This window comes from Pezoporus flaviventris, unplaced genomic scaffold (assembly GCF_033815535.1).
Source record: "Pezoporus flaviventris isolate CSIRO_AGI_PZ_B2104156 unplaced genomic scaffold, CSIRO_AGI_Pfla_v1 ptg000002l, whole genome shotgun sequence".
Lineage (NCBI taxonomy): Eukaryota > Metazoa > Chordata > Aves > Psittaciformes > Psittacidae > Pezoporus > Pezoporus flaviventris.
In genome coordinates, this window is record NW_026892550.1 from 45,732,412 (window position 1) to 45,759,900 (window position 27,489).

Here is a 27,489-nt window from a genome sequence, read left to right on the forward strand (position 1 = left end):
GGAGGGGGTGGAAGTTGAATTTTGTGCAAAAGTAATTATTTTGATAGTAATAATGCATGCAGCACTGTTCATCTGGGCAGGATCTGTTTCTGTCTACATGGAAGGTAGGCCGTGCCGTGTCGTTACTGGTACTGCATATGGATACTACACTTGTATCTATTATGTATACAGGCAAACTCATTTAACCTTAAAAATTGTCAAGTTTTCAACGACAACAAAAAAAATGAAGTTTGTGACTTCTGCTTGATTCTGTTTTACTTAAGCTTATTAAAATGACAGTTTTCTAACGTTTTGCAGTTGGGTCCAAAGTGCAAGCACGTCCCATACTGGATGTAACTCGCTTATTATTATAGATTACAGATATGTTATTTTTTTCATAGTCATCTGCTTGAGTTCTTGTTCCATATATGTCAGACAGAAAAAAAAGCAGTATCTCATTATATACTATAGATGAAATATTCATCAGAAGCACCTTTTAATGTGATAAAACTTTCTGTAAAAATGAGTAATTTCATCAACAATGACAGTAAATTCTGATGTTTGCTTCAAAGATTTAACCTGTAAGATAGTACTTAATACCATCTTTAAAGATCAGGACTTCATTAGGACAGGTGTTTAATCATATTTATAGAAAGGAAATTCATCTCTATCCCTAGTTTATAGCCTTAATTAAACTCCTCATCAGTAATTTGAAAGGTGCTGAAGGACAGTATCTGCAGGACTTCAATGTTTTCCAGGTTCTTTTGTAATAGGATTTTTTATTTTGTCATAGGATTTCCACACATTTAAATTCCTTGGGGGGGGGGGGGAGGGGAGATAGTCAGATGAAGCCATGCGTATTTCCACAGTAGTTTCACACTCAGATTATTTTTTTCTTTAGTAATTTTAGTTAAAACTTCTGCTCTTTTACTGCAAAATTAGCCTTTTTTTTTTTTTTTTTTTTTTGCTTTAGGGATAGCATTTGGCTTTCATAAGACAAAGTTAATACCAGTGGTGCATAAATATAGCAGCAGCTGAGAAAGAATAGTTAAGTCTAAATTTTGCTTGCTTTTCTGTCAGACCAAAGACCTTTGAATGACAAGTGTTTAAAGCATTGACAACAGCAGATACACTCAGGAAGAGTTTTACCAGTACTCAGTGTCCATCAGAGTTAACCCTGAAAGCCATCATCTTTCATTCAGATTTCCATCTCATCTCCAATTGAGAAACTTAACTAAGATGGAAATAATCCTTTCTACTGCTTATGCCAACAATTTAGGAGGTAATAGTTGTGCGTTGAATTGATCAAGACGACAAGAACTTTTAAGCATGAAAACATATAATTAGCTGTACAAGAGGGAATGAACTCAATGCTAACAGCTATTCAACGTATATGTGCTAGCAAATTCAGAGTCCCTGTTAATAGGCATAATCTGGTTGGTGGTTTTTTTGGTATGTAAATATGTATAATATTTTAGGCTTATTTTGCTGGTTGGTTTTCTTTACTTCCCTTAGTTTAGTCTCTACCCTGTTACTGCTTTTTGTGGGTGGGTCTGATAAAGGTTTGACCTTTTCTGAAAAATGCATGTAGAAAGATTCTAAAGTATAGGACAGTAAGTACTTTAAAGTTGAAGGACTGAGATCGTGCCCATCTTTGAAGTGGGTGTCACGGAGACTGAATTTGACATAAAGATCGATACGGATCAGTGATGTTATTTGAATAAGTCATTTGTCATGAACAGGCTATGCTGATGAAAAACTTAGGTTTATTTTTTCATAAGAGGAGAATCACAGTATCACACAGTATCACAGTATGCTAGAGATTGGAAGGGACCTCGAAAGGTCATCTAGTCCAATCCCCCTGCCGGAGCAGGAACACCTAGATAATGTTACACAGGAATGTGTCCAGGCGGGTTTTGAATGTCTCCAGGGAAGGAGACTCCACAACCTCCCTGGGCAGCCTGTTCCAGTGTTCCGTCACCCTCACTGAGAAGAAGTTTCTTCTCAAGTTTAAGTGGAACCTCTTGTGTTCCAGTTTGTACTCATTACCCCTTGTCCTATCGTTGTTTGCCACTGAGTAGAGCCTGGCTCCATCCTCGTGACACTCCCCCTTTATATATTTATAGACACTTATAAGGTCCCCCCTCAGTCTCCTCTTCTCTAAACTATAGAGACCCAGCTCCCTCAGTCTTTCCTCATAAGGGAGATGCTCCACTCCCTTAATCATCTTAGTTGCCCTGCGCTGGACTCTCTCCAGCAGGTCCCTGTCCTTCTTGAACTGAGGGGCCCAGAACTGGACACAATATTCCAGATGCGGTCTCACCAGGGCAGAGTAGAGGGGAAGGAGGACCTCTCTCGACCTACTAACCACCGCCCTTCTAATACACCCCAGGATGCTATTGGCCTTCTTAGCCACAAGGGCACAGTGTTGGCTCATGGTCATCCTGTCGTCCACTAGGACCCCCAGGTCCCTCTCCCCTACACTGCTCTCTAACAGGTCGTTCCCCAACCTATACTGGAACCTGGGGTTGTTCCTGCCCAGATGCAGGACTCTACACTTTCCCTTGTTATATTTCATCAAGTTATTCCCTGCCCAACTCTCCAGCCTGTCCAGGTCTCGCTGGATGGCAGCACAGCCTTCTGGCGTGTCAGCCACTCCTCCCAGCTTAGTGTCATCAGCAAACTTGCTGATAGTACACTCAATTCCCTCATCTAAATCATTGATGAATATATTAAACAATACCGGTCCCAGTACTGACCCTTGAGGCACTCCACTAGTTACAGGCCTCCAACTAGACTCGGCCCCATAGACTACAACTCTCTGGCTTCTCTCCTTCAGCCAGTTCGCAGTCCACCTCACTACCTGATCATCCAGTCCACACTTCCTCATTTTAGCCGCGAGGATGCTGTGGGAGACTGTGTCAAATGCTTTGCTGAAGTCAAGGTAGACCACATCCACCGCTCTGCCATCATCCATCCACCGTGTTATTTCCTCATAAAAGGCTAAGAGATTGGTCAAACATGATTTCCCCCTGGTGAAGCCATGTTGACTGCCCCTCATAACCTTCTTATCCTTGATATGCCTTAAGATGGTACCAAGGATAAGGTGTTCCATCACTTTCCCAGGGATGGAGGTGAGGCTGACGGGTCTATAGTTACCCGGGTCCTCCTTCTTGCCCTTTTTGAAGACTGGAGTGATTGATACCATAGCCTTTATGTTTTTCAAAAATACATATTTGAGAAAATATGAGTGAGCTACAGTGATTAAAGTGCTAATAAGATAACGAAGGACTTGTTACCAGACATGTTATCAGGATTTCTCACCATAACTTTGTTACCAGAATTAAAAACTGTTATGATTGACTATTAAATATAAATAGAACTTGACAAAATTCAATTATTTTTTTTAAATCATTTGGACTGTGTTTCTTTTAACCAAAACTATTATTTTGTTAAAAATAAATATTTGCTTGATACAACTGGTCCAAACACAGCAGAGCTCACCATAATTTTCAGTGATTCTACCTGTTCACATTATCCTGAAGATTTTTATGTGCATGTTCTCAGAATTGGAGCACTGTTTGGATCTTCCTGTGTCAGGTACCACAAAACTGAAGAAATTGAAATTCTAAGTTTATTTTGAATGTGTAGCTCATGTGTGTCTGCATACCCATATACAGTTCTGAATATCTGAAGAATCCTATTGCTATTAGTTTTCAAACCAAAACAAACCTATGTTTTTTGTGTATGTGGCCAAGTACTTCAGCAGCAGCTTTTGTTATTAGTACTAACTGACATCGAGTGTTAGAAATGTGATTGTATTCTTTCCACAAACAAACTGATGTAAATAGAGTATTCAGTGGTGACGAGGAACAACTTTAACATAATTTAAAGGTTCAGTGGCCAGTTCAACAGGGATTTTCAAAGTATTCTTTTCACAAGTATACAGATTCTTTTCCTACCATGTTTTTATTGTGTAATTTACAAAACATGTAAAGAACAGATTTGTTGTAAGAATTGTAAGCATTAGTCTACAAATAGGTTCTACTGTGTAGCCTTATAAAAAGAAAATGGAAGGTATACAAATCAGTCTGGGGGAATGTTTTTAAAACGTTTTAAAGCTGGTATTACGGTACAACAATACAAAAAGCATACTTAGTAAAGAGAATGAAACTTTTCTGAGTATTTGAACTATTAATACAGAAGAAGACAAGAGTCCTCAGTTGCATGCAGTATTTCCCCACCTCTTTTCATTCTTACAAAAAAAAAAAAAAACCCAAAACACCGAAGCTCCAGAATCTTCTTTGTCTCTCTTTCTTCCCCCTTCCCAAAAGATTTATTCTGATAAGTGATAAGCTAATCCCATTGTTAAAACTGTGAAATAGGTCTTACTCAAGGGCAAACATGGTATTTTTGTATGTTGAATGATTTTTCAGGCAAATGGACAAAAGCAGTCTTTAATTTTGTGTTATTGAAGGCAGTTATACTTCAAGTTCAGAGAGGATCAGCTCAACACAGCAAAGCAGAACTGCTCTCAATGTCTCTTTTGTGTTACTGCCTTGCTTGAGATTTGATACTTAACCCCAGTTCCACTCAACAGCTCATAGGAAAGTGTAAATAATACATATGTTGAAAGTGCCAAATTAATGCCATCTCACATTCATTTTCAGTCTTCAAGATGTGCGGAATGATGACTCTATGGCTTACCAAAGCTATAGCTAGCTTTATCTTCTATACATAAAAAACTGATACTGAACAGATTTTACCTGAATTGGTATTACCTTGCATTGGAATTACCTTGCATTGCTGAATTCATTACCTTGGAATTAGCTTGCATTGCTGAAATTACCTTTTGTTTTCTGTAGCTCAAATAAATAGACTGTGTACAATTGTCAGATGACTATACTGAAACCTGTTCAGATCCTCCCGCCTAGATATGAAAGGGGGCTGGTGTGGTGTGGTGGGTTTGATTTGTTTCTATTGTTACTCTTTCACAGCGTAAGCTGCAGAAAATATGTCTCCTTACATTGGGCTATTAAAATATAAAGTGATTCCCAGATCACATGTCGGGACTAGATATTCCAATTCAGTTGCTAAGGATACTGTTGAACCTCAAAAAAGATAATGTACAAGAAAAAGAAATATGCTAATAATAACTGATTGGGAAATCAGCATTAATCATTCCTAAAGTAACACCCAGAAAAATCCCTCCACCAGTTCCAATGATTGAAAACGGACCCGGGAATCTTACTGGTAAATATTTTCGGTTTTGTTGGTAATGGTTCACCCTACCCACTCTCAAGTAATTGGAAATCTTTTGGGAATATAAAATTCTAGGCTTAGAACTGGTGTGGCTTCAGGAAGGTTACAGCCTTTAATTATGCCTGACCCAGGTGAAATGAAAGGAAAAGGAGGATTATAAGGTGTGAGACCAGTAACAAGCAAAAGACAGAATTGAGTCCCATGGACTTATGCACATTCAGGTTCTTAAGATGATCTTGAATCTGATCCTCTCCTACAGTGGGCCCAAGGTCTTCATTCTCACAGTCCCTGCATCTGACTTCCAAGACTTGGGTGGTGTGGTCTGAGCTCTTGCAGGTGAAGACTGAGACGAAGAAGTCACTGAGAAGCTCAGCCTTCTCCAAATCCAGGGTAGCCAATTCTCCCATTAGCTTCCGGAGAGAGCCTACATTATCCCTAGTCTGTCTTTTGTTTGTGGCACACCTATACAAGCCGTTCCTGTTACCTTTCACATCCCTGGCCAAACTCAATACTAAATACATTGAAATTGCAAATAATCGGGAATGTAGGGCTGTGCTGGTTTTGGCTGGGGTAGAGTTAATTTTCTTCATAGTAGGTTGTACGGGGCCATGTTTTGGATTTGTGCGTAAAACACTATAGATAAAAGATGTTTTCATTACTGCTAGGTCCTCTTCTGCTTCTGACACTACCTAGCTAGTGGGTAGGCTGGGGGTACATAAGAATTTGGGAGGGGACATAGCCAGGACAGCTGACCCCAACTGACTAAAGGGATATTCCATGCCACATGATGTCTTCCTCAGTAATAAAAGCTGGGGGAAAAGAGGAAGAAGGGAGGATGTTTGCAGAACGCCATTTGTCTTCCCAAACACCCATTATGTGTGATAGAGCTCTGCTTTCCTGGAGATGGCCGAACACCAGTCTGTTGGTGGGAAGCTGTGAATGAATGCCTTATTGTGCTTTGCTTGTGCCTGTGCAATTTTTGCTTTACTGTCTTTTAACTGTCTTTATCTAAACCCATGAGTTTTCTCACTTTTTACCCTTCTGATCCTTTCCCCCATCCCACTGCAGGGTAGTGAGCAAGTGGCTGTGTGGCACATAGTTGCTGGCTGGGGTTAAACCACTACCAGGGCTTAGAAAGGTTTACTGTTGCTTAAAGAGAAAGTGTGTAATTAAAATGATGATAAGGTAGTCATGATTGTAATAAATTGAGGTTACAGAGATTAGACATTAAACTACTGTGTAATGATGAAGAGACCTTCAATGTGACTATGTTCTAGGCCTTTAAATGTTAAAAAGGGTGGGGTCCTAAAATTTAATCCATTCTTTAGCAGGACTTTTGCAGACTGAACAAAATTCTTAAGATGATTTTCCATTTCTTTGCATCCAAATCTGCCATTCTTTTACCTGTTGTTTACCTGCAACTTAGAATTGACAAGAAATATGTGAAAATGTATTTGCTAATCTGGGGGGTGACTGGGGGAAAAGAAGCCCACATATTTCTGAAGAAATTCCAGTTACCAATTAACATTTTCATTATAATAATTGAGTCATATTTAATTTGCATTAGGATTTATTATCTGAGCAAACCTGACCTATTAAACTTTCTAAATCTATTACTGTCAGCTAATGTCATGATTACAGGAAGAGTATGAGGTGTGCCATAGCAACATGGCTGTTCCACCAAATACTTAACTTGAAATCACCATTCTGCTGTTTATCGAATTATTAGACATGATTAATTATTTTATGCAATCCACTCTCATGTCCATCTTTTTAATACTTTCCTTGTCATTATAAGTGCCTTTAGCCTTACAGGCTAATTAAAGGTTCTTGTATCAAGTCTGATTACCACTCTAATGTTTTCCAGGCATGCTTGGTGATGAGCTTGGCATATGAAACAATTTCCTACAGTAATAAAACTAATTAAAGCGAGCAGTCATCCCCACATCACTCTTTGATGAATTATAATGAGCTCATTAATCTCTCCGGTCTCACCACATCTATTGGCTAAGCTTCTCTGGGGGTATGTCAGGACAGAATACTTCCCCAGGAAAAAATTGACAGTGAAATGTATCTAGTCTTCCTTTTTTTGACAAAGAACCAGGAGACAGCAGAGGTCTGCTGTAAGTGGAATATGCTTTTTAATAATCAAAATGAGAAAGGGTAAGTAACTAAGACCCTGTAATGATGGCAAAGGAAGAATCATGCAGGAACTTAACTAGGTCTAGCATTGCACTGCAATTAATGCCACTGTGGCACACACACTTCACTTAAAATATGATCTTAAAAAATTGTTCTAGTAACTGGATCTCTGGGAAACTGCCTAAAGAAAATAACATCAAGCTCTTTTTTGACTGAACTTCCTGGCATTTTTCTTTGTTTCTTCAAAATGAGCAGAGAAGAGGTGGTGAGATTTGAGTGGAAAGAGTTGATTCATATGAGTACCCATATAGAAGAATCATCTATTTTTTATGAGATTGTAACCCTGCAACTTTCCCCATCTGTAAAAGATCAAGTTTAGTAATAGGCAATCATAGCTACCCACTGGAGTTAACTAGTTCTTATTAGCATTTGGATGCTTTTAATTCAAATGCATAATTACAAAGTTATTACCAGGTAAATTAATCTCTAGTTTATATCTATTCATTTAATATATTTTAATATTAATAAAAAGTTCTGCAAAATGTGTGCTCCCTTCTGCTAGTCCCAGATACTCCCCATCCCCAGGTCCTGTCCTTCTATTCTGCTTTTCTCACACCTTTTGTACTGAGGTCCTGAGGGCCTGAAACTATGTCAACTACCTTCAAGCGCCGCAGTTATTTTCCATTACCAAGCCATCAAAATTAACATTACTTAGAACTGATTACATTTTGTACTTTTGTGCCTCCTTGTTTCAATAGGCAGGAATCAATCTTCGTGTTTTATGTGTGCAGGTTTTACATAAAGTGTAGCAAGATGTTTTGAAATATCAGAATGAATTATTGATTTGCCACCAGCTGTGCATCGTTTTATTTGCTCCTACTTTATTTAAAAGGACAGTGATACTATCTGGTACGTTTATTGATATAATGTGTTTGATATAAGCAGTAGCAAATCACGAGTATTATATATAGTTTGAGAGGGTATAATATTCTCCACAATAGCCCCTGCACTGTGTTTATTTTTATATTATTATGGTACTTTGTGGTCTTATTTTAATGAATATGAGGGTCTTCCAGATTTAAGGAACCTTTTGGAATAAAAGGAGTTAAGACTGGTATGAAAGTGATAAAAGAATTGACACAGAAAAGAGATTATGTGTTGAGATTATTTTTTTTAATAGTTTTAATATGTCCACAGGTAGAGATGTCATTAGGCATTAATCCAGTATTTGTGTTTACGTTGTGTGGAGATGGAAGTCCTTTTTTTCATAGGCACAAAGCTCAGGAAACCTGTCACTTGTTGCAGGCTATTCGGGGTGCTCCACTGCAATACTTACCTCCCTTTTGTATTTCTGAATTTCCTGCTCTGAATGAAAAAAGGAGCCTCTTCATATGGAAATGTTTGGAATTTACACCTGAAAAGAGCCCGTAGTTCAAACTATTGTGTATGTAGGAATTTGGAGGGGGAAAGGGAAATAAGGAAGCAATTTGTCATCTGTTAAAGTGTAACAAAATTAGCAGATTCCCTATATTTAAAAATGTATGGTTGTTTCAGTATGCGTGCTATTCTTTAGTTAATACAGGAGCACAAACATTGCAGAAAGTGAAATAAATATGCTTTTGAGCATGTAGTTTATATTAGTATTTTAAATTTCGTTTAAAAAGTCATTTTCAATCTGTTAATCCTTCAGTAGTTCCCCAGTTAAGAGCTTCGGTGGGATCTGTGACCTTTCAAAGATTCTGATTTCTTAACATTATGAGTCAGTGCTCCAGAACTTATTCTCTCTGGAAAGAAATTTTTTTTCAGATTGGGCACACAAAACTAGAATTTTACTGGATTTAATGCGTTTTTTGAAATTGTCACTCTTGGCACTCATTTGATTTAATTTGTAATGTCAGAATTCCAGAATGTTTATGTTGGTTGCTGAAATTACAGAAGTATTTAAACCAGGATGCAACAATTAACACACCATAGGATGATTAGCAGAATTAAGGTAATGGGAAAATTTTTAGGCATCTTTTTAAGTAATAAAATAAATATTGGTTCCTATAAACATTTACCAAAGGAAGTGCAGAACCTTTGTAGCCTACTTAATAGTAGGCTTATTTTCATGCTTTTTTTTTTGTGGGCATCTTAAAAGGCACTTGAACTTGAGGTCGTCTACGTACAGTCAAAATCAAAAGCTTATTCAAAACTAAAAATGGACATGTGCCTAGCTTTAAAATACAACTATTCTGTATGTATCATAGTGTGCTTAACATATATTAGATAATAGGCAGTTTCTAAATCAGCTTTTTACCTAGTCTACCTACCGGAATAAAAGTGATCTTTAGAATTAGTAATTTTGGTCTTTTAATATCATGAAATATTAGTGGCCAAATAAAACTTTATAATCCAAAATAGTGAGGGAAAAACTTAGGTTAATCTGAGGTAAACTCTTTATTTCCAAAGTGCATTTTTTGTTCTCTGCTGTTTTACTAGTCTGTATGCTCTTTTGATGCCTCTTTCCTTAGAATTTGCTTTTGTCTCTATAACGTATTTCCCATTCTATAGAAAGATAAAGCATGTGATATATGAAGAAATTCTAAATTCTGTCTCATGAAGACACCTGGCCTATATAAATCAAAGATTTTGCAGCATTTTTCCTTATTTAATCATTTTCTTAATAACCTGGCAGAGAACAGGGTACACTGTCACCATGAGCTTTCATAATGTTAATATCCATATCTGCACTAAATGGTATTTAATGGCAACTTGTATATCATTGTTAATTCTGTATTTATTTTCATACTTTATCCATGCATACAAGCATTTGTATATTGGATTCTAAAAACTATCCTGAAATTGCACATTATTTTCATAATTATAACTTCAGCCAGGGCTGGCTGGATCTCTTTCTTAATCTCTTAAGAACGTAAGATTACTTCTGCAAATTCTCCTATGTTTGGTAGCTCTAAAAATGTATTTGTTTCCTCCCTGAATCATCCTGGTCAATGTAGAATTATTTTTATCTAGATCCTAAGGAAAATCTTGATGTGGCTTTAAAAAATAATAATTGGAAAATTTAAACATTTATTTTGTCTCTTATTGTGCACAAGAGGTGGTTTTGTCACGTTTTTCCTCACAACTGGAAGAGCTGAAGCCACTATTTTTTAAGGCTGTCCTTTCCCCCTGTTTGAAATTTTCTCTCTTGTGATTCCAGGAAGCAAGAGAGGGACTATTTTAAGGCATAAATGTTGAATATGTAATAAAATAATGGAAACGGTGTCACATTTTCAAGCCAATAGTGGAAGACTACAGTGGATTCAGCGGAGACTTCAGCTTGGTAGCCTGTGCTGTGTTGAAGCCAGAAAGAAAGCTGCTGTTTATATCCTCCCAGGGGAGTCAGGATCTGATCTGGACTTTTCTCCTTCCATTTAGAGAAGTGAGGTTTTATGTAGAACATTATCCTCTGAATATGAAAAAAATGCATTTACTGCCTTGGCAGTAATGAAACATTAAAAAAAAAGAAAAATACAGCAGTTGGCAGATATTTTTACTTCTTGGCCTAACTGGTTTTATCATGCTGCTTGCCAGAAAGGAAACTGTGACATACCAGTGAAAAAGTGTCTGTATTTCAGTTGTGAGTGGAATTATGCCTGTACAAAGTTACAGATCTTATGGGTGCTTTTTTTCATGTGAATTGGCCTACGTGTATTACATGATTAAGGTTGGTTTGCATGTAAGAATGGGAAGGGGTTTTGCTGTTGCTGATTTGGTACTAGGGCAATAAAATAGATACAAATAAGATATTTTTTCCTGATTATGAGAGTTAATAGGAGAATATTACATTGCTAAACTTCATGGTTACAATTTAATGTAAAAATAAAATAAGCAAGGCCAAAATACTAAAATAACAAACAAAAAAATCCCACCTTGATTGTAAAAGGTTTTATTTGAATTGTTAAATGGTATAAGGTCTTCCAGAGAATTTCCAATGCTGAAAGATAGTTGTTGTATAAGAAAGCATTCCTGACAAAGGAGGTTATTGAAAAAAAGGTAAATAAATGATCTGTGTTTCTATACAAGCGAATACACCAGCAGCATAGGGGGGAACTAGTCTGGGAAGTCTTGAGATGCCAGTTGAAGATATCTGAGAATAATAATGGAATAATGTAGGATAAGAAATCTTTGCACCAGCTACTCATTTAAGTATGCTAAAGAAATATGCTAGAGAAATTGATACAAAAAATTGCTGAAATGCTTACTCTTGCCTGTTATCTGTTGCTTAAATCATCTTATTAGCAAAATGATATGGAAATGACAGTTTTTGTTGTTGTGTTTTTGTTATTGTTGGGTTTTCGTTGGTTTTGGTTTTGTTTTTTTAAGGTTCTTTTAATTTGACATTGTTAGCAGCTAAATTAGTAAAACTGTTCTGGAAAATAAAGTTACTTGGCCCATGAATTAATACAATAAATGGGGAAGAGCAGACCTGACTTTAAGATTTTAATCATACCTCAGAAGTCTGCTTGTGAATAAAGATGATCTGTTTTGTGTGGTTAACTCAATTTCCAAAAAGCTTTCAACAAGACCCTTTATCAAAGGCTTTTAAAAAATAAGAGGATGAGTGGGAAATTCTTCTCTTGGATTAATGGCAGATTAGATGTTGAGTACAAAGGATGTAAGTAGTCATTTATTAAAGGAAGAATTATGCATCCAGAATGGTCCATAATAATCGGCCTTAAAATGAGGTGTTGCAGAAAGATCTCGTCATACCAAATGATTTAAAGATGAAAGGCAGTTTGAATTCAGTATCAGCAGACACACAGGGGGAAGAACAGGCCCATTTTTCTGAATCAGAAAAGAGAATTTGTAGACCCTGTGTGTAGTTCCTCATAATACCACCATAGTAGCTACCCAAATACATAAAAAAACCTCCAAACATATATTTGAGTAATTGTACTTAACAATTCTTGCAGGGCTCTTAACAAAGTAGGTACAGGGACGTTGTTGCTGAAGATTACTTATTCTGAATTGTGTCACACTTAATTTTAGGTTTATGAAGAGATTTGTGATGGGGTTTTTCTATGTATCTGAGCCCTTAATTTCTAAGTAAAAATTCAAACTAATTCTTAATGCAAACCAAAATATCATAACCTGATTGTGTGAATGGATGGCTGAGCCACTGATGAAGTGCTGTATGGAATCTGGGTTACCTGGTTTGAATGAGGGATATAGTGTAACTAGAAAAGGTGGATTAAAGGTTTTGATCAGAGGTGCAGGGTGGTTTCTATAAGAAAGGAGGTATTCCTGAGCTTCAAACAGATGGTGGGTGTCAGGCAGTAGGTATACAGACTTTATAAAATGATGGGAGATAAGGAGAAGATGAATAGGAAATATTCCTGTCATTTCTTAAGGAAGGAGCAGTGACATTGTTCGGCGGCAGGTTTGAAACAGAAGTAAGATTTGGGGGATTGGATTTTCTCGGTTTTCTCTGTCTTACTGTGGATGTGAATTCTGGCTCGGGAAGAACCATAAGGAGGGAGTAAATAGGGTGGTTATATCACGGAAAATACATTTATGGGGTTTGTTATCCATTTCCACTCCTGGTTGCCGTTCACAGTTTCTGAGCGTTAGATACACCTTTTGCTTTACCAGGCATGATCATTCATTTTATGTTTTGCAGTTTATTAATCAAACTGCATTCCTTTAAACTCCATGCTTTTTATTATTGCTTCTGAAAGGAGCAAAATTCAGCTGAAGGAGAAATAAAAATAGAAAACCAAACATTAATTTGCTCAATGTGTATTTCACAGTTAACTGACAGTTGGATCGCTATGAAGAAGACATTTACTTAGCTCTGTATTCGTAAATGGCTAAGGCTAAAATTGCATAGCCTTACAGATTCTGTGAGTGTTAGCTTCATAGTAAAGTTTCAGTTGAATTCTAGTATTCAAATGAATGTAGCTGTTAAAAATTTTTTCATTAAAGTATTTGACACATTCCATGTAACTGAACTTAGGTAAATATGATATAGAATCATGTAAGATTTTATGAGGATTAATCATCCTGTGCTTCAAACTCCATTTGATTTTACGATCAAGTGATGAAATATAGAGGTGTTCCTTTAGAAGCCGTTTAAATGCTGTAGCTGCTCTGAAAGATGTACATAATGATGTCTGACATGACCCTAGCTTCCAAAGCTGGTTCAGGGTTTTATTTGTTTTGCTCCCACTAGGAAGACACCCTGTAGTGAGACTCTGCTTGTGTTCAGTGAAGGTGCCATGGGAGATCAATCTGAGTTGCCATGTTATGCTTTAATGGGAATTTCTCAAGTGTGGGCTTGCCCTTGTGCTGGGCTTGAGCAACAGCTGGCATGGCAGTGTCTGAAGTCATTACAATTGCCTGAAGTCAGTGGTTGCTCTCTGGGAGCATTGTCAGGACTCAAGCCAAGACTAACTGGACTGGCACAGCACCAAAGCAACAGATAAGCCAAAGAAGAAAAATCAATGTGCTTTGCACATGTGAAGAATTGCAGCCAGCCAGTTCCTTTCTCTCTTGGTGTGATTGAAAGGAATTGATATGACGGATATAAATTGATACAACATGTAGAGCTAGAGTGAACACAAAAAAGGAAAAATAAAACCTTGGAAAGACATACTGTGTACGTACGGTAACATGGTAGAAACACACAGAATCATGGTATCATGGAATAGTTTGGGTCTGAAGGGACTTTGAAGATCATATATTTCCACCCCCCTCTCCTGTCATAGTCAGGGATAACCTTCACTAGACCAGGTTGCTTAAAGCCCCATCCAGCCTGGCCTTGAACTCTGCCAGGGATGGGGCATCCACAGCTTCTCTGGGCAACCTGTGCCAGTGTCTCACCCCCCTCATACTAAAGATTTTTATTTTTTTTTTTTCTAATTCCCAATCTAAATCTCCCCTTTATCAGTTTAAAGCCATTGTCCTGTCACTACATGCCTTTGCAAAAAGTCCCTCTCCAGACCTCTTCTAGCCCCCCTTTAGGTACTGGAGGACTTTTGTAAGGTCTCCTGGAGCCTTCTCTTCTCCAGACTGAACAAGCCCAACTCTTCAGCCTGTCTTCACAGGAGAGGTGCTCCAGCCTTGATCATCTTGGCCCTCCTCTGGCTTTGCTCAAGCAGGTGCATGTCCCTCTTTTGCTGAGGGCCCTAGATCTGGATACAGTACTCCAGGTGGGATCTCATGAGAGCAGAGTAGAGCTCTGCCCTCAACCTGCTGGCCATGGTTCTTATGATGCAGCCCAGGGCATCCTCCCCCAGCTACTTTAGTTTAAAGCCTTCTTCACCAGCTTGGCAAGCCTGTGACTTAAGACTGGTGACTTCATTTTGACACCTGAAACAGCACAGTCTCAGGTTCTCTACCTCATGTTAAGGTCATTACAACTTTAATTAAAATGCTGATAACAGTAACAAAACTAAGTGGTAAATGCTCCATCCCTGTGTTCAAGTGTTCAGGGCCAGGTTGGACAGAGCCTTGGGCAACATGGTCTAGTGTGATGTGTCTCTGTCCATGGCAGGGTGCTGGAACTAGATGATCCTTAAGGTCCTTTCCAACTCAAGCCATTCTATGATTTTAAGATTCATGATATGATAAAATCCTGTTTCTGAGTACAGTCAATACCCAGAAGTCATCTAACATAAGTAAGTCAGATATGTAGATGCTCTTCCTTTTATTAAAATTATATCAATGTGATTCATGTTAACACAAGTGGGAGGCTCAGTTTGGAGAGAGATAATGGTGCTCCTATACAAACTTCAAGTAAGATCTACAAAAGTACTTGGTGTTCTTCAGATGCAGGTGGTATAGAGCAAACCATAAAGGATATCCTGTACATAGTCTAGACCCTGTACATAGTTTGGACTCTACATGCTGGCATAAAAATCCTGTACATGTTAAAATAAACTGTGTTTTTTCTGAATGTTATAAACTGTTATCCAGAAACTTATTAATTTTGCTACCTAAATCTGCTGCATAACTTCGAGGAAGCTTCAACTATTCTCGCATTTATGTAGCTTTCTGGACCTGATCTTCAGTTTTCAGTTTCTTAGTTCGGTGTTAGAGGATGATATTATTTTAAGACACTACATCCTAAGTAATTGCTGATTTTTGCATTACCGTAAGTTGATACAGAATCTGCTTAGCATCTGAAATTCAGAACATTTATCAGATTAGTTTTATAATATTCTAATATTATGGTACTATTTGGCAGCATATTCTGTTTAATATTAAAGTAAAATTGCAGTAAATTTATCTTCCATAATGCTTGGTTAGTTCTGTTTATAGCACTTTGATTTCAGTAAGCATGATATGCCCATTTGTCTGAAGTATGAAGAGGTATAAAGTAAGTTTTCAAAAGGAAAATTACTATTTTTTTTCTACTTATGCATAACCTGCTGTAGCTGTCTTCACACACACAGCACCATTTGTCATCTTGTGACCTGATCTGATGAGAAACAGATTTGCTATTATGTTTCACGTTTTCCCAGGTGGACAGAATTAAACTGAAATGGGAAAATACTGGTACTAAGATATAGCAATCACTGTTATAGCCTGCGACTGAAAGTAAGTAAAAGAGTGATAATTGGAAGAAGTAGAAAGATGATGAGTTTAAAAATACTCTGACCATGAACATGTATAATAATAACAGTTGAACCATAGGGAATATATAGCTAAATTCTGTGCGGTGATGGTGGTTTGTTTTTTTAATAGTATCAGAGAATATAAGCAAGGAAAATACGACAGATATTTTGCACCAGCAGCTTTATGAAGTATGCTTAGAATTTAGATTATAACTTTTATTATCTCCATTTAATAAAAGAAAATAGTTTTGTTTTATTTACTTTTTAAATTATTATTATTATTTACAGATCATGCAGTGTCTAACAGTTTTCTTTAAGAATGTGCTGTTAATTGACTTTTTATCTAGTATTTCCAGAGTCTTGGACAAGCCTGCTATGGACATGCATACTGCAATGGGATGCAGAATTCTTACAACCAAATATTAATAATAAGAATATCATTATGATATGTAATAGTATATGTAACATATAATGCATTCCTACTAATGTAGGAATGTTTCTTCCAGATGTGTAATTACAGTGTAGACTTGTAATGCACTGACTGCAAGCTCTGCTAAAAGCAGGCCATCCTTTTCAAGTCCCTTCCTCTTTGATGTGGTGTTGTGACAATTCCTTAGAAGGGAATTCTGGTTTTCAGGTAGGTTTGGGTTATTTTGTTTTGTCTTGCACTGTATTACAGTGTCATAGTACATAATGGAATATTTCAGGCCTCCTAAGGAGTAAAGACGATTTGTTGCCGAATTCACATTCTCTACTATGCATTGCTATTTGTGTCTGGGCTAATAAATGACATGGCATTCCGCAAGCATTTGATGCCCCTCTCCGTCCCCCTTCGATGATGTGTGACTTCTTTGGTATCCTCCACTCAAGCCTTCACTGAAATATTTTGGCTCTCGTGCAAAGTGTGATTTTTGGAGTCTTTTCTCCTTCCCTAGCTTTTCAATAGTTACTTTCCGTAAGAACTGTATTCACTGTTTTGGTAACAGTTGGTTCTATAACATTTTTTTATTTCTATTGCTGCTACATTCAGACAGATGTATGGGATATTGAAATTACCCAGGCCGTTCTGTGGCTGACTACTTTTCTCTTTTATTCCAGTATGTTAATTTCTTTCTTCTATTTGTGTTCTCAGTTGGTATTATAGCAGAAATGTCCTTGAAATATAATAGAAACAGGAGAAGCAGCAAGCACGATTTGTCTTCTCCCTTTGTCTTGCATTCATAGAACAAATGACACCTGTGCAGATACCACGTGCTAAAATAAAATCCCAGTTCTATGCTGTGTTCAGCAAGGAAAAAAGAGTGCTCTGCTACTTTCAAACACAGTGTAGCATAGAGTAGATGGAATATAGAGTGTGTTTATTATTTGCTGCTATTTTTACTAAACAATAACGTAAAACCTGGGGCATTGCTAGTATTCCCCTTTTACTAGATAATTCTGGGTAACTCCTACATTGGCACTGATGTACGTGTACAGCAGGTTACAAGAAAGATCCTATCTTAAGGTCATTCCTTTCTGAGATGCTTAGGTGCAGATGAAGTCTTCTCTTTGGCAGCAGAAGCATGAAGGGTGAGGGTCCAAACCTCATAGTCTCAAGTATCCCAGCACAATGGGTCCCCCAGAAATTGCAGCACGTGCTTTTCATAAGATGCCATGGTCTGCACAGGAGCTAATAATGCAGCATTTTGATTTACAGGAGTCATGTCTCACTGGCAGGTGTTAATCAGTTTCCCTGATATGCAGCAAGACAAGAGAAAATAATTACCCTGGATATTTTTTCTCCAAACTGTAATGACAGTTAGTCTGTATTGTATGAGAGATTGTTGCATGGAATGTTGAAGTTGAGTGCCTGGGGAGCTGTGCTGGGCAAAAGGGGTCAGTCCCTTTTGTGGGGTGGAAGATCCAGGTGGGTGCATGAATGTTTTTTGCCATGAGAGATGCAGCATGCTTTTTAAGTCTTTGGAAGCTCTGGGAGGCAAATCTGTTCTTCAGGTTCTCACTAGGCCAAGGGAGGCCTGCATTTCTTCTTAGACAATACCTGGTGCCAGAGCTCATCTCGGAAATCTTTCCTGCTGTAGTTACCGTATGCATTACAGCATGCATACTGTGTGTGCTTTCTCCACGTTGTTTTTTGTAAATGTCTTGGCTATAGGACCTTCCTGTTTTCCTTCTTCCACTCTATGTTCTGCTAACTTTTTTTTCAGTTAAAAAGGGGAAAATCGGGAGATAACAACAGTATGAAACCAAGGTGACCAAAAGAACTCTGAATAACTAGAAATGGAGTACGATAGCTAATGTCACATAATTTTCAAAGCCTTTTTTTTTTTAAATACCTCACTTTCAGAAAAATAATAGTGAAGGTCTTGATACTTTAAGACAGATTTTTATAAGCAGGTATTATGCTAACAAAAGTGTTAAATTTATACTGATAACACATCCTGTGCTGAGGGCTGTATGCTGGGATGTGCTAGTATTTTATTTTCAGTTAACATTCCTAAACAGCAATCTCTTAGTAGATAGTAAGCATGAAATGTCGCTGTATCATATAGCAAAGAAAAATTTCTGTGTTTCTGTAAAAGAGGTAGTGCAAGTTATGCCTTTTTCATAAATTTGAGTCTTTCAGGAGATCTGTACATAGTACTGAAGTAATGTGTAAACAGGTCCGTTACCCACCTGCCAGAAATAGCGTATCTCATTTCATTCCAGTTGTAAATATTTGGGGGTTTATGTGTGAGTGTCTTGTTTTTATTTCCAGTTCCGTTAGAATGGATGATGAACAATATTATTATTTTGAAAGGTATTTATTATAGCCAGACATTTAACTGAGGAAAATGGACTTCACATTCTTTACTGTTCTGCCTCATATTTGTGAGTTCATTTGGAGTTGCAAGCACATTAGCAACGACAGAGTTCAAGATTATCATGGCCATTATACCCTTTTGAACCCCTAAGATCTTTGTGGCCTGAATTTCTGCGCTTTTGTACTTATGTGGTTGCTAGAGGTCCAATTTTAGTATTTTTAAACAAGTGTTGTGTAAATGTTTTTTCAGCAGGGTTTTTTTGTTTTTTTGTATGGCTTAGGTATTTTTGTCATTGCTGTTTTGGGGTTTTCTGTTTGTGGGGGTTTGTTTGTTTGTTTTTAAATAACGATACTCCAAACCAGTAAAATTCCCAAACTTTGTAAATATGACTCTGTGCTAGAAGGATGTAAAGATACAATTCTTCCTTTATGGTTGTACAATCAGCTAGTTGTCTGATTCATTTGCTATGGTTTTATTCTTCAGCAGCTCGATCATTTAATCTGAGTTTCTCCTCCTAGATATTTATCAGAACAACACAAAAATTTGATCAATGTTTTGTCTCCAAAAAAAGGTGTTTAAACTGACATGAACTCATGAAATTGCCTGGGGACAGCTTGCAGACTGCCTCATGAGCCTAGGTTTGGCTGCAGTCTTAGCTATTAGGTTAATTTTTCATGCAAGTTAAATTGAGTTTTAGTCAAAGGTCACTAAGCAGTACCTATTCTTTTCTCCACCCAGTCAGTACCAGAATTGCTGCTATTTTGGCTGACATGAGACAAAAGAATGTATGCATGGAAAAGGTGCTTTACTTTTCCTGTGGATGTCCATTATACTTTCTTTTTCTTCCTTTCCAAGATCAAGAGCTCCACAATAGCGCTTCTAAATTGATATTTCTCTAATGCTGTTTTGTATGAGTGAAATTTTAGCACTTCACAATCATTCCTTAACTGAAAAAGAATGATCTGATAAAATCTTCAATAAAAAAGGCTTAAAAGATGCAAAAACAATGAAATGGACTTCTGTGCAGGGAGCTAATCACACTTCTGTGTAATGTCTTTGGATGCATTAATTTGTTTATGCAGCAACTTTAGAATATGTTATTGAAAATACAGCACATGACAAAGGACAATTGAGTTTCATTACTTGAATGTAATTATCTCACTCTATGTGAAACAGTCTTTTCTTGTCAAGAGCAAAGTAAAAGTGCTAAGCCTATTATAACATCTCTTTTGATGTTTTTTGTAGGATGGAATAAAAGATGAATGCTCAGTGCTGAAGCTGCAGCTGAAGGAGAGAGATGAACTCATAGCCCAACTTCGTGAGGAGCTGGTAAGCAGGAGAAGCAATTGGTTTTGACTGTTGGTGGTTTTCAGTGGTTTGCTCTGGTTTGGGTTTGTTTTTTTTTTGGCAATTTTGTTTGTTTGGTTAGTTTTTCTCTTTTAAATTAATTTACCTGATAATGTCATTCCAGACCAGAAACTAAAGTGATACAATTTCACACCTGCTACAGAATAGCTAGCCTAGGGCTATGTTAATTATTCGGATAAACACTAAGAACACTGCCTGTGCATTTTTAGGGACATGCCAGCCTCTGACATGGCTGCTATCTAGATGCTCTGCTAGTAGAAGTTTCCTTGAAAATATTGTGTTGACAGTTGTCTTGCGGTATCAGAGGCAGAGAAATAGCACAGCACTGTATGCATATGACAGAAATATTGAAGGGTCATGCACGTGTCCTGATGAATTGCAACCACTTCTCCCATGGGAGCTTTTCATTTGTTCAGTAGAAAATGAAATATTTTTTTCTCCTTAACAGATGTCTTTAAATAAAATACTAAATATTCTTATACTTGCTAAGCCTTTCCTTAGTGTATGAGCTACTAATGCTTGAGTACTGCCATTTTAAGAATAGGTAGAATACTCTTAAGTGCTGAGATTAAATATGATACAGCAATTAGCAAACAAACACATGAAAATACATTTTATTTTCTTATTAAGGCTGCACTAACATAATTTTTAAATTCCATTTTTGATGGAACATGATTAAAACATGTATGTCTTCAGTATTTTTAAATAAAGGAGAGATTTTTCCACCTCTTCTCACAGATAACTTAGACTTTGCAAAGAAAGCCTGTAGGGTCACCACATTTAGGAAGGCATTCAGCACATACGTCTTTTGCATGGAAGTTGTAGGTGTACAGGCACCTAACATTTTGTATAAGCACCAGGAGGAGAGGTTGTCTCCCTATTTACATCTTAATGATCTGAATCAGGGACTTTCTGTGCCTTACTGTCTCATGTCTAGTGGCTGGCTCAAAACTTGGATAGAATGAATTCAGGCCCATCCATTACTGCATCTTTTATGAACTAAACAAAACCACCAGCACAAACAGCTAAGTTTCAGGCTGCATGGGAAAAATGTGATACTGCTCAAGGATGAAAGATTTCTGTGCTGTATTAACATCTGCAAAATAAATACAGGTCATCAATATTCTTTGTTTCATATTTGGCTACATTAAGGAATGATGTATTATGTAATTATTATCTAAAATTAAATGACAAAATGGGACACAGGGATCATCAAGCTTCTGCACAGTCCCGGAGCATTAATTTTATATCAGTCTAGTTCGGAACATATGCTACTTAACTGGTCGACAGTTTTGTCAGTGTAAAATTATCCTGTATTGATACAGTGAGCTGTAGCTCATTTGCTGTTAACTGTTGTCAAAGTTCATCTGTATATATGTCAGTTGCAGAAAGAAGTCCCACAGGGAATTTAGTTCTTGTGCCTCATAAGAGACAGAAAAGTATATCTTTCTAGGGCCATGAAATAAGTATTTCCATATGATTGGAAGTAAATGTCAGTGATTTAGTCTATGACTTACTTCAGTTTTGATACTCTAGGACTAGAACTTACAAAAGAGAGTTCAGGTGGGATCCTTGAGACCACAATGAGCAAATTGAAACTAAGCTATGAGAGGACTCAGTATGTCTCATTTACTCCTGTTGAACTAAATAAAGCCAGACTGGGAGATAAGCATGTAGTAGGTGCCCACAGGATTGGAACAAACAGTTTTGTGCATGAGGTGTGCAAGAATGAATTCAATATGCTAGTTTTGGCCATCTGTGTATTTTTTAATCTATACCGTGTATTTTCCTGCAATACTATTTACCTGTAAAAAGTTGGGGGTGTTATTTCTTTGTTTAGGGATGTGGTGTAAGAGTTGCCAGGATTCCTAGAGTAGCTAGAATTAAAGTGACAGGAAAGTAAAAGAGCTCACTAAAAACACACTTTGAACTTGGGCCAGAGCTGAACATTTTGACAATCTTTTGGAAAAAAAATGACTGTATCATTTTGTCAGTATCCGCTGGATCACTAAGTTGGATTCTACTTATTGAAGGACCTGAGCAATCCTACAAGGGAAGTACCCACTCATCTTAGGCTTTTCTTAAGTTATGCAGCTATGGAGGAGCTCTTTACAACTGTGATTTTGATGTTAAGCATCTAGAAGTCTCATTGTGAGCCCCTGTTGTTTCCCTGATGCCTGTAATGAGACTGTATGAGGCTGAGGATGCAACTTGAAGCCCTTTGAAGAGCAGAAGGGCTTTATTGTCTCTGGCCACCACCTCTTGCACTGCACATCCGATGTTCTCATGGAAGACCCCTCCACTGCAGTGCTACTAAATACTGAGGCCCACCAAAAGGATACGCCCAGGGTTCCCCCTCTGGAGCCTTTTGCAGGGCTACTCCGAGTGCTGGGTAGTCATTGTGATCCCCTTTCTGTTTTTCTCTGCCCTCCCAATGGGAGCTTCATGCAGTTTTCTTCTCATTGCTTGAGGTGAAGGAGCTGCATGGAGTGGACAATTTAAGGGAAGTAAGCTCTGGGTTTAGAGCTGTTAAAAACGAAGTAAATTTGAAATACAGCATAGAAGATGTTGATAAAAATGTTTTCTTCATTTGTAAAAATCGGCCAAAAATTGAATCAAAAGATGCTTTAGTATTCTGGAAATCCTACAGTTATTTATGTGTTTGTAAGACTGTAAATGTTACTAAAGTGAAAGTTTACAAAAGATAAGTAGAACAGTAATCTTTGGGTAACAAAACTATATCTTTTCACCTAGCTACAATTTATTACAGACATGATGGATAACTTGGATGAAGTGCTTGATAGATAACTACTATTTTTATTCTTGTATCTTAGGGCAATCCATGTTCCATTGTCATTCTGAATATGGAAATATAACAGTTGTAAATACAGTCTGTCTGTCTTGAAATCATGGCATCATGATGTTAATTCAGCGGTAGCACTTTAACATAAGTATCTATTTGAATGGGAGTCCATTTTATACTTCCTGAGAGAGGTATATGAAAATATGCACTTTCCTTCAGGTTTTCAGTTAAGTCGAATGTTTGCATGCAGATTTTAAACCCTTGGTTAATAGTTTTTCTGCAGCACTCTACCACTAACTTAAAGTGAACTTCAGGTAAATTTTGGCTCTTGAGGAGCTTTTGTTTCTTTAGTTTTTCTAGAATTTTCTAATAGTCTTCCTCTTCCCCCTTTATCTTCATTAAAAAAAAAACAAAAACAAAAACAAAAACCTAACAAATACTTCTCAAAAGGAATTTCTACCACATTTGAGTATATTATGAAGGAAAACTTGGACAGAGCTGGTGGTGGAAAATGTCAATGGAGTGCAAAATGACTTGCTTCAGAGCACCTGCAACTGTTCTTTTTCCTAATTGCTATCTTTCTCTTGAAGGGAGAAAAGGATAAATCTTCAAGGAATTAAAACGGGGATTTAGATGTTCAGGACAGGAGGCAGGTAGAAAGGATGAAACGCAAGAAATCCTAACCTCTGAGCAAACAAAACACTTGTAAAAGTAGTCCCTCACCAATCTTATTATTTGTACTCTTTTTGGTGGTAATTTTTGATTGACCCCCTTGATACCAGAAATACATGTGTCTGTCTTTGGAAGGATAAATATAGGTAGACAGAGCAGTGGGATTAATTATTCTCTCATCTCCTGAAAAATACCTGCTTCAGAAACTGGCAGAGAGTTTGGCTTCCAAGATGTCAGGTGCTCAGAAGTGTTCTAAAGCTGCTTGGAAATGGGGAACTTGAGCAGTAATCTCAAATTTGGGTTCATGGCATCACTTTGCTTTAAAGTGATTTGTGATAATATCCTCTTATCCAGAAAATGAAAGAAAGAAAGTGAATCTATTCTGCAGTGTTGGGTAAAAGGTTTGCTCTTGGTGAAAGTACTTGCTTCCTCTTGTTCTCTCTCTCCCCACACCCTAAAATAAACAAAATGAGTCTCAGTTTTCATTGGGCTCAGATTTTTTGAAACCTCAGCTGTCTCCTACCTGCCTCTACCTATAACTGCATCTTCATGTGCATTTTTCCAAATAAATCTTTTTCCATTGTGGTGTGAGCATTTTAGAATGACATTAAGCATAAAATATTTTCATGGTATAGTGGCAAAAATAACTGAGTGCTGCTTACATTAACATTTATTCTACTGCTGTCATTAGTACAGCAGCATTCACACTGAAAAATGAGCATTAGCAACATTATCCTTTCAACCTTGATTTCCCTGTGTAACTTGAGTGTGTGTTGTGCCATCAAAATAAAAAATGTAGTGAGGTGGTTGGGTGGATTATGAGTGGAACTGGAGGCAAAGTTAGGTCAGGAAATTAATCCTCCTTATAGCCCAGCTGTTTGAGGTATTTTTCTGCTGTGGAAGTGGCTCTTTATCAAATGTTAGTTAGACCTTTTACATTTATGGAGTAGCTGGATACAATGCTAGCTTTACCTTAAGATGTAGGAATTAATGCTTTAGGACTAGAAACTCTGGAATTGGCTCGACAAAAAAATTCCTAAATATGGTGCATTCCTGCAGGATAGAATGATGGCAAGCTTTGCTCTTTTCTGTAGTTTTATTTTAGTAATGGGCAATTAGCCAGTTGCTGCAGTTTTGAAGTTTCATGAAGATGAGTACTTGTTATCCAGCTTTGAAGTGTAACAGAAAGCCTGAGATGCACTTGAATCCTGTTGATGAATGGTTTGCTCTTGGATTAAGTGTAAAAATCACCTCAGAATGTAGTTATGCCAACATAGATGCATTGGATTGTACAGTCTTCAAATGAAAACTTGTTTTGTTTCGACAGGTGAAGTGTGATATTTTGGAAAAATCAATTGGTGAACTTATGATAAATACCATTTTTTGAGTTGTTAGGGAAAATACAAATTTTGTTCAGTCTATTTTCAAAATTTTAAAAGTTGTCCTTGAAGTTTAAAAAAAAATAAGTAATTCACATTCAAAAATAATGATAGGCCTTATACTTTAAAAAAAAAACTAACCTAGATTAACTTTACACTGATTACCCGCTTCCTCTACGTTCTGCTGGTTTGTAGTTGCATTTCATGTTGGCTCTTTTATGAGGGGATATTACAGACCCATGGATTTTCTTATAATTTACATAAGAACAGGCAGTTGTAAGTACTATCAAATCTGTTTTCTTCCTCTTATTTAGGAAACCTTAAGAGCAGAAAAGAAATAGATTAGATAAACATTGTTAACGTGTCAGCCTTCTTTCTCCCTTTTTTACGGGAGAATTAATTGCACGTATTCCAGAAAAGGCTTATCTGAGCTGTAATTACTCTCTCAATGAGTTCCACAAGACAGACATGGAGTGTGGAAGTGGCAATATCCTATGACACACAATGGGGATTAGGTTCCAATTCCCTTGATGGGAAGCTGCTAGTCAGATAGAATAATTTTCCTTGGCACTTGTGGAGGTGATCCTGCATATGAAGTTAAGTCTCTGTCACAGACTATTGTCATATTGTGGTGTTTGGCATAGATAAACAATTATGTCACTGCCATAGAGTAGCGTCTTCCTAGTCTCAATGAGATTCTGCTCCTGAGTACTTTGTAAAAATAACATTGCAGAAATAAGCAAATCTGAAATGCAAGGTTTGTCCAAAGCCTCCCTTGAGATACAGTGTTGAGGCTTATACTCCTGTAATAGTAATGCACCATACGTGCTTGTCTTTGGCACCAGTGTCGCTTGTACACTGCTGCCTTTATGAGTGTTAACCTATATCCTTGGAGCTCTGTGGGGTTAAGCTGCTCTGCCTCATCTGAGGGGCTAACTGTAGGAGTCCTCACCTAAGACTTGCAAAGGGAGTTTGCATGGTGCAAAACAGGATTTGTACCGAGCCTTCTTGAGTAATTGAGGCAAAGGAAAATCTGTGTTGTTTTGTAAGTGTCTAGGAAGAAAAGATGTGAGGAAGGTAGCAAAGAGCCGGTGGCATTTTTGTATAGTTTTAATTGCTCAAAATCCTGGACTTTTTAAATTCAGTTTGCATTTTTCTTATATAGATACACACAGATGTGTGCACACATAAACATATGTATATGTAGATACACAGAAACATGCATGCATTCACATACACACATGCTGGTTCTCTTATTCAGTATGCTTCTTGGTCATTACTTTCCACTCAAAAATTGCTAACTCTTATTTAAAGAAGATTGTAGAAGGAAAGTGGGCTAAAAATATGGATATTTACTGTTGCTTGATGGCGCTATGTTTCTGATACTGGATGAATTCTCAGAAAAGTATTTAAGTTTGAGCTTGCATGAAAACAACTGCTGTCAGTATCATCTAAAGACATGCTATTGCATTATATGTGTTTATAAGAGCAAAATGAGTGATGTTGCTAGAAAAACAAATGCACATATGCTGGAAAGCTTGTTTTACTTCAGTTTAATTTGTATGACTGAACAATTTCAGTGTGTTGCTAAAGGCATCTGTGTGACATATTTTTACTGTAGTCATCTGATGGGGATGAGTTTCAGATTAATAAATGTGTTATACTCAGCTCTGCACAGCAATGTCTAATCAATCAACTGGTACTGTTGTTTCTTCCAGTTATTAATTTTCTCTTTGGGGAGAGAGTTTTGCTTTTGAAGATGTGGGGATATCTGTCAGTGCAGTTCACTATGGATCTAATATAAGAATAATGTTTTGCTTGCTCTTTTTCATTTCCGCCCCCTCCCTCCCCAGTTATAATTCAGGGTCTTGTCCAGTTTTCTCAGTTTTCTTTACTGTACCTAGGCACAATTCACAGGAAAGTCTGTGTGTACACACCGCTGTAAGCAAACATCACACATAAAGAATCTCCATTTCGGTAGCAAAAAGCTTCACTCACAGTGTAGTCCACCATTTAAGTGTTTTTTGTCTATAAAGGAGAATTTTTAGAAAAGAAATATAATAAACATTCATTTGAAAATATTAATGTAAGCACTGGGGAACTCTTCTTAAGACACTGAGAAGCTGGACTGCAATCTCTGTCCTTTCCTAAATAAGTAACCTAACAAGAAGTTAGCTGTATTAAATTGCTAGATCTCACTAACATTGCTTCACAGAAACTGACTCCATAGATTCTCTCCAATTTTTTTATGCTTGGGTTGTTTTTTTCCCCATCCTCTTATTACTTAATTTCAGTTTGTATGCAAGGAAAAAATGTTACTTGAGGTACAAGAGATTTCAGAGGTTTTAATTAGCCTCTTTTTCAAAGACTGAAAGTGTTCTCACTGAAGATGCTTCTTATACTCTGGTATAATGAATATTGCATGGGTCAAAGGGTGCTCAAACACTCAGGTTCTCTGATTTCCTTGAGATACAATCTTT

General features: G+C 37.2%; 1 protein-coding gene across 5 annotated transcripts in view; it reads left to right on the top strand.

Annotated features, from left to right (window-relative positions):
• Positions 1–27,489, top strand: part of CCSER1 (coiled-coil serine rich protein 1) — a 727,634-nt gene that overhangs the window by 387,218 nt on the left and 312,927 nt on the right. For all 5 annotated transcript variants that reach the window (XM_061477323.1, XM_061477292.1, XM_061477306.1 and 2 more), the window contains exon 9: positions 20,033–20,116. In XM_061477323.1, coding sequence (XP_061333307.1) covers positions 20,033–20,116 — 84 coding nt within the window. The remainder of the gene's footprint in view (positions 1–20,032; positions 20,117–27,489) is intronic.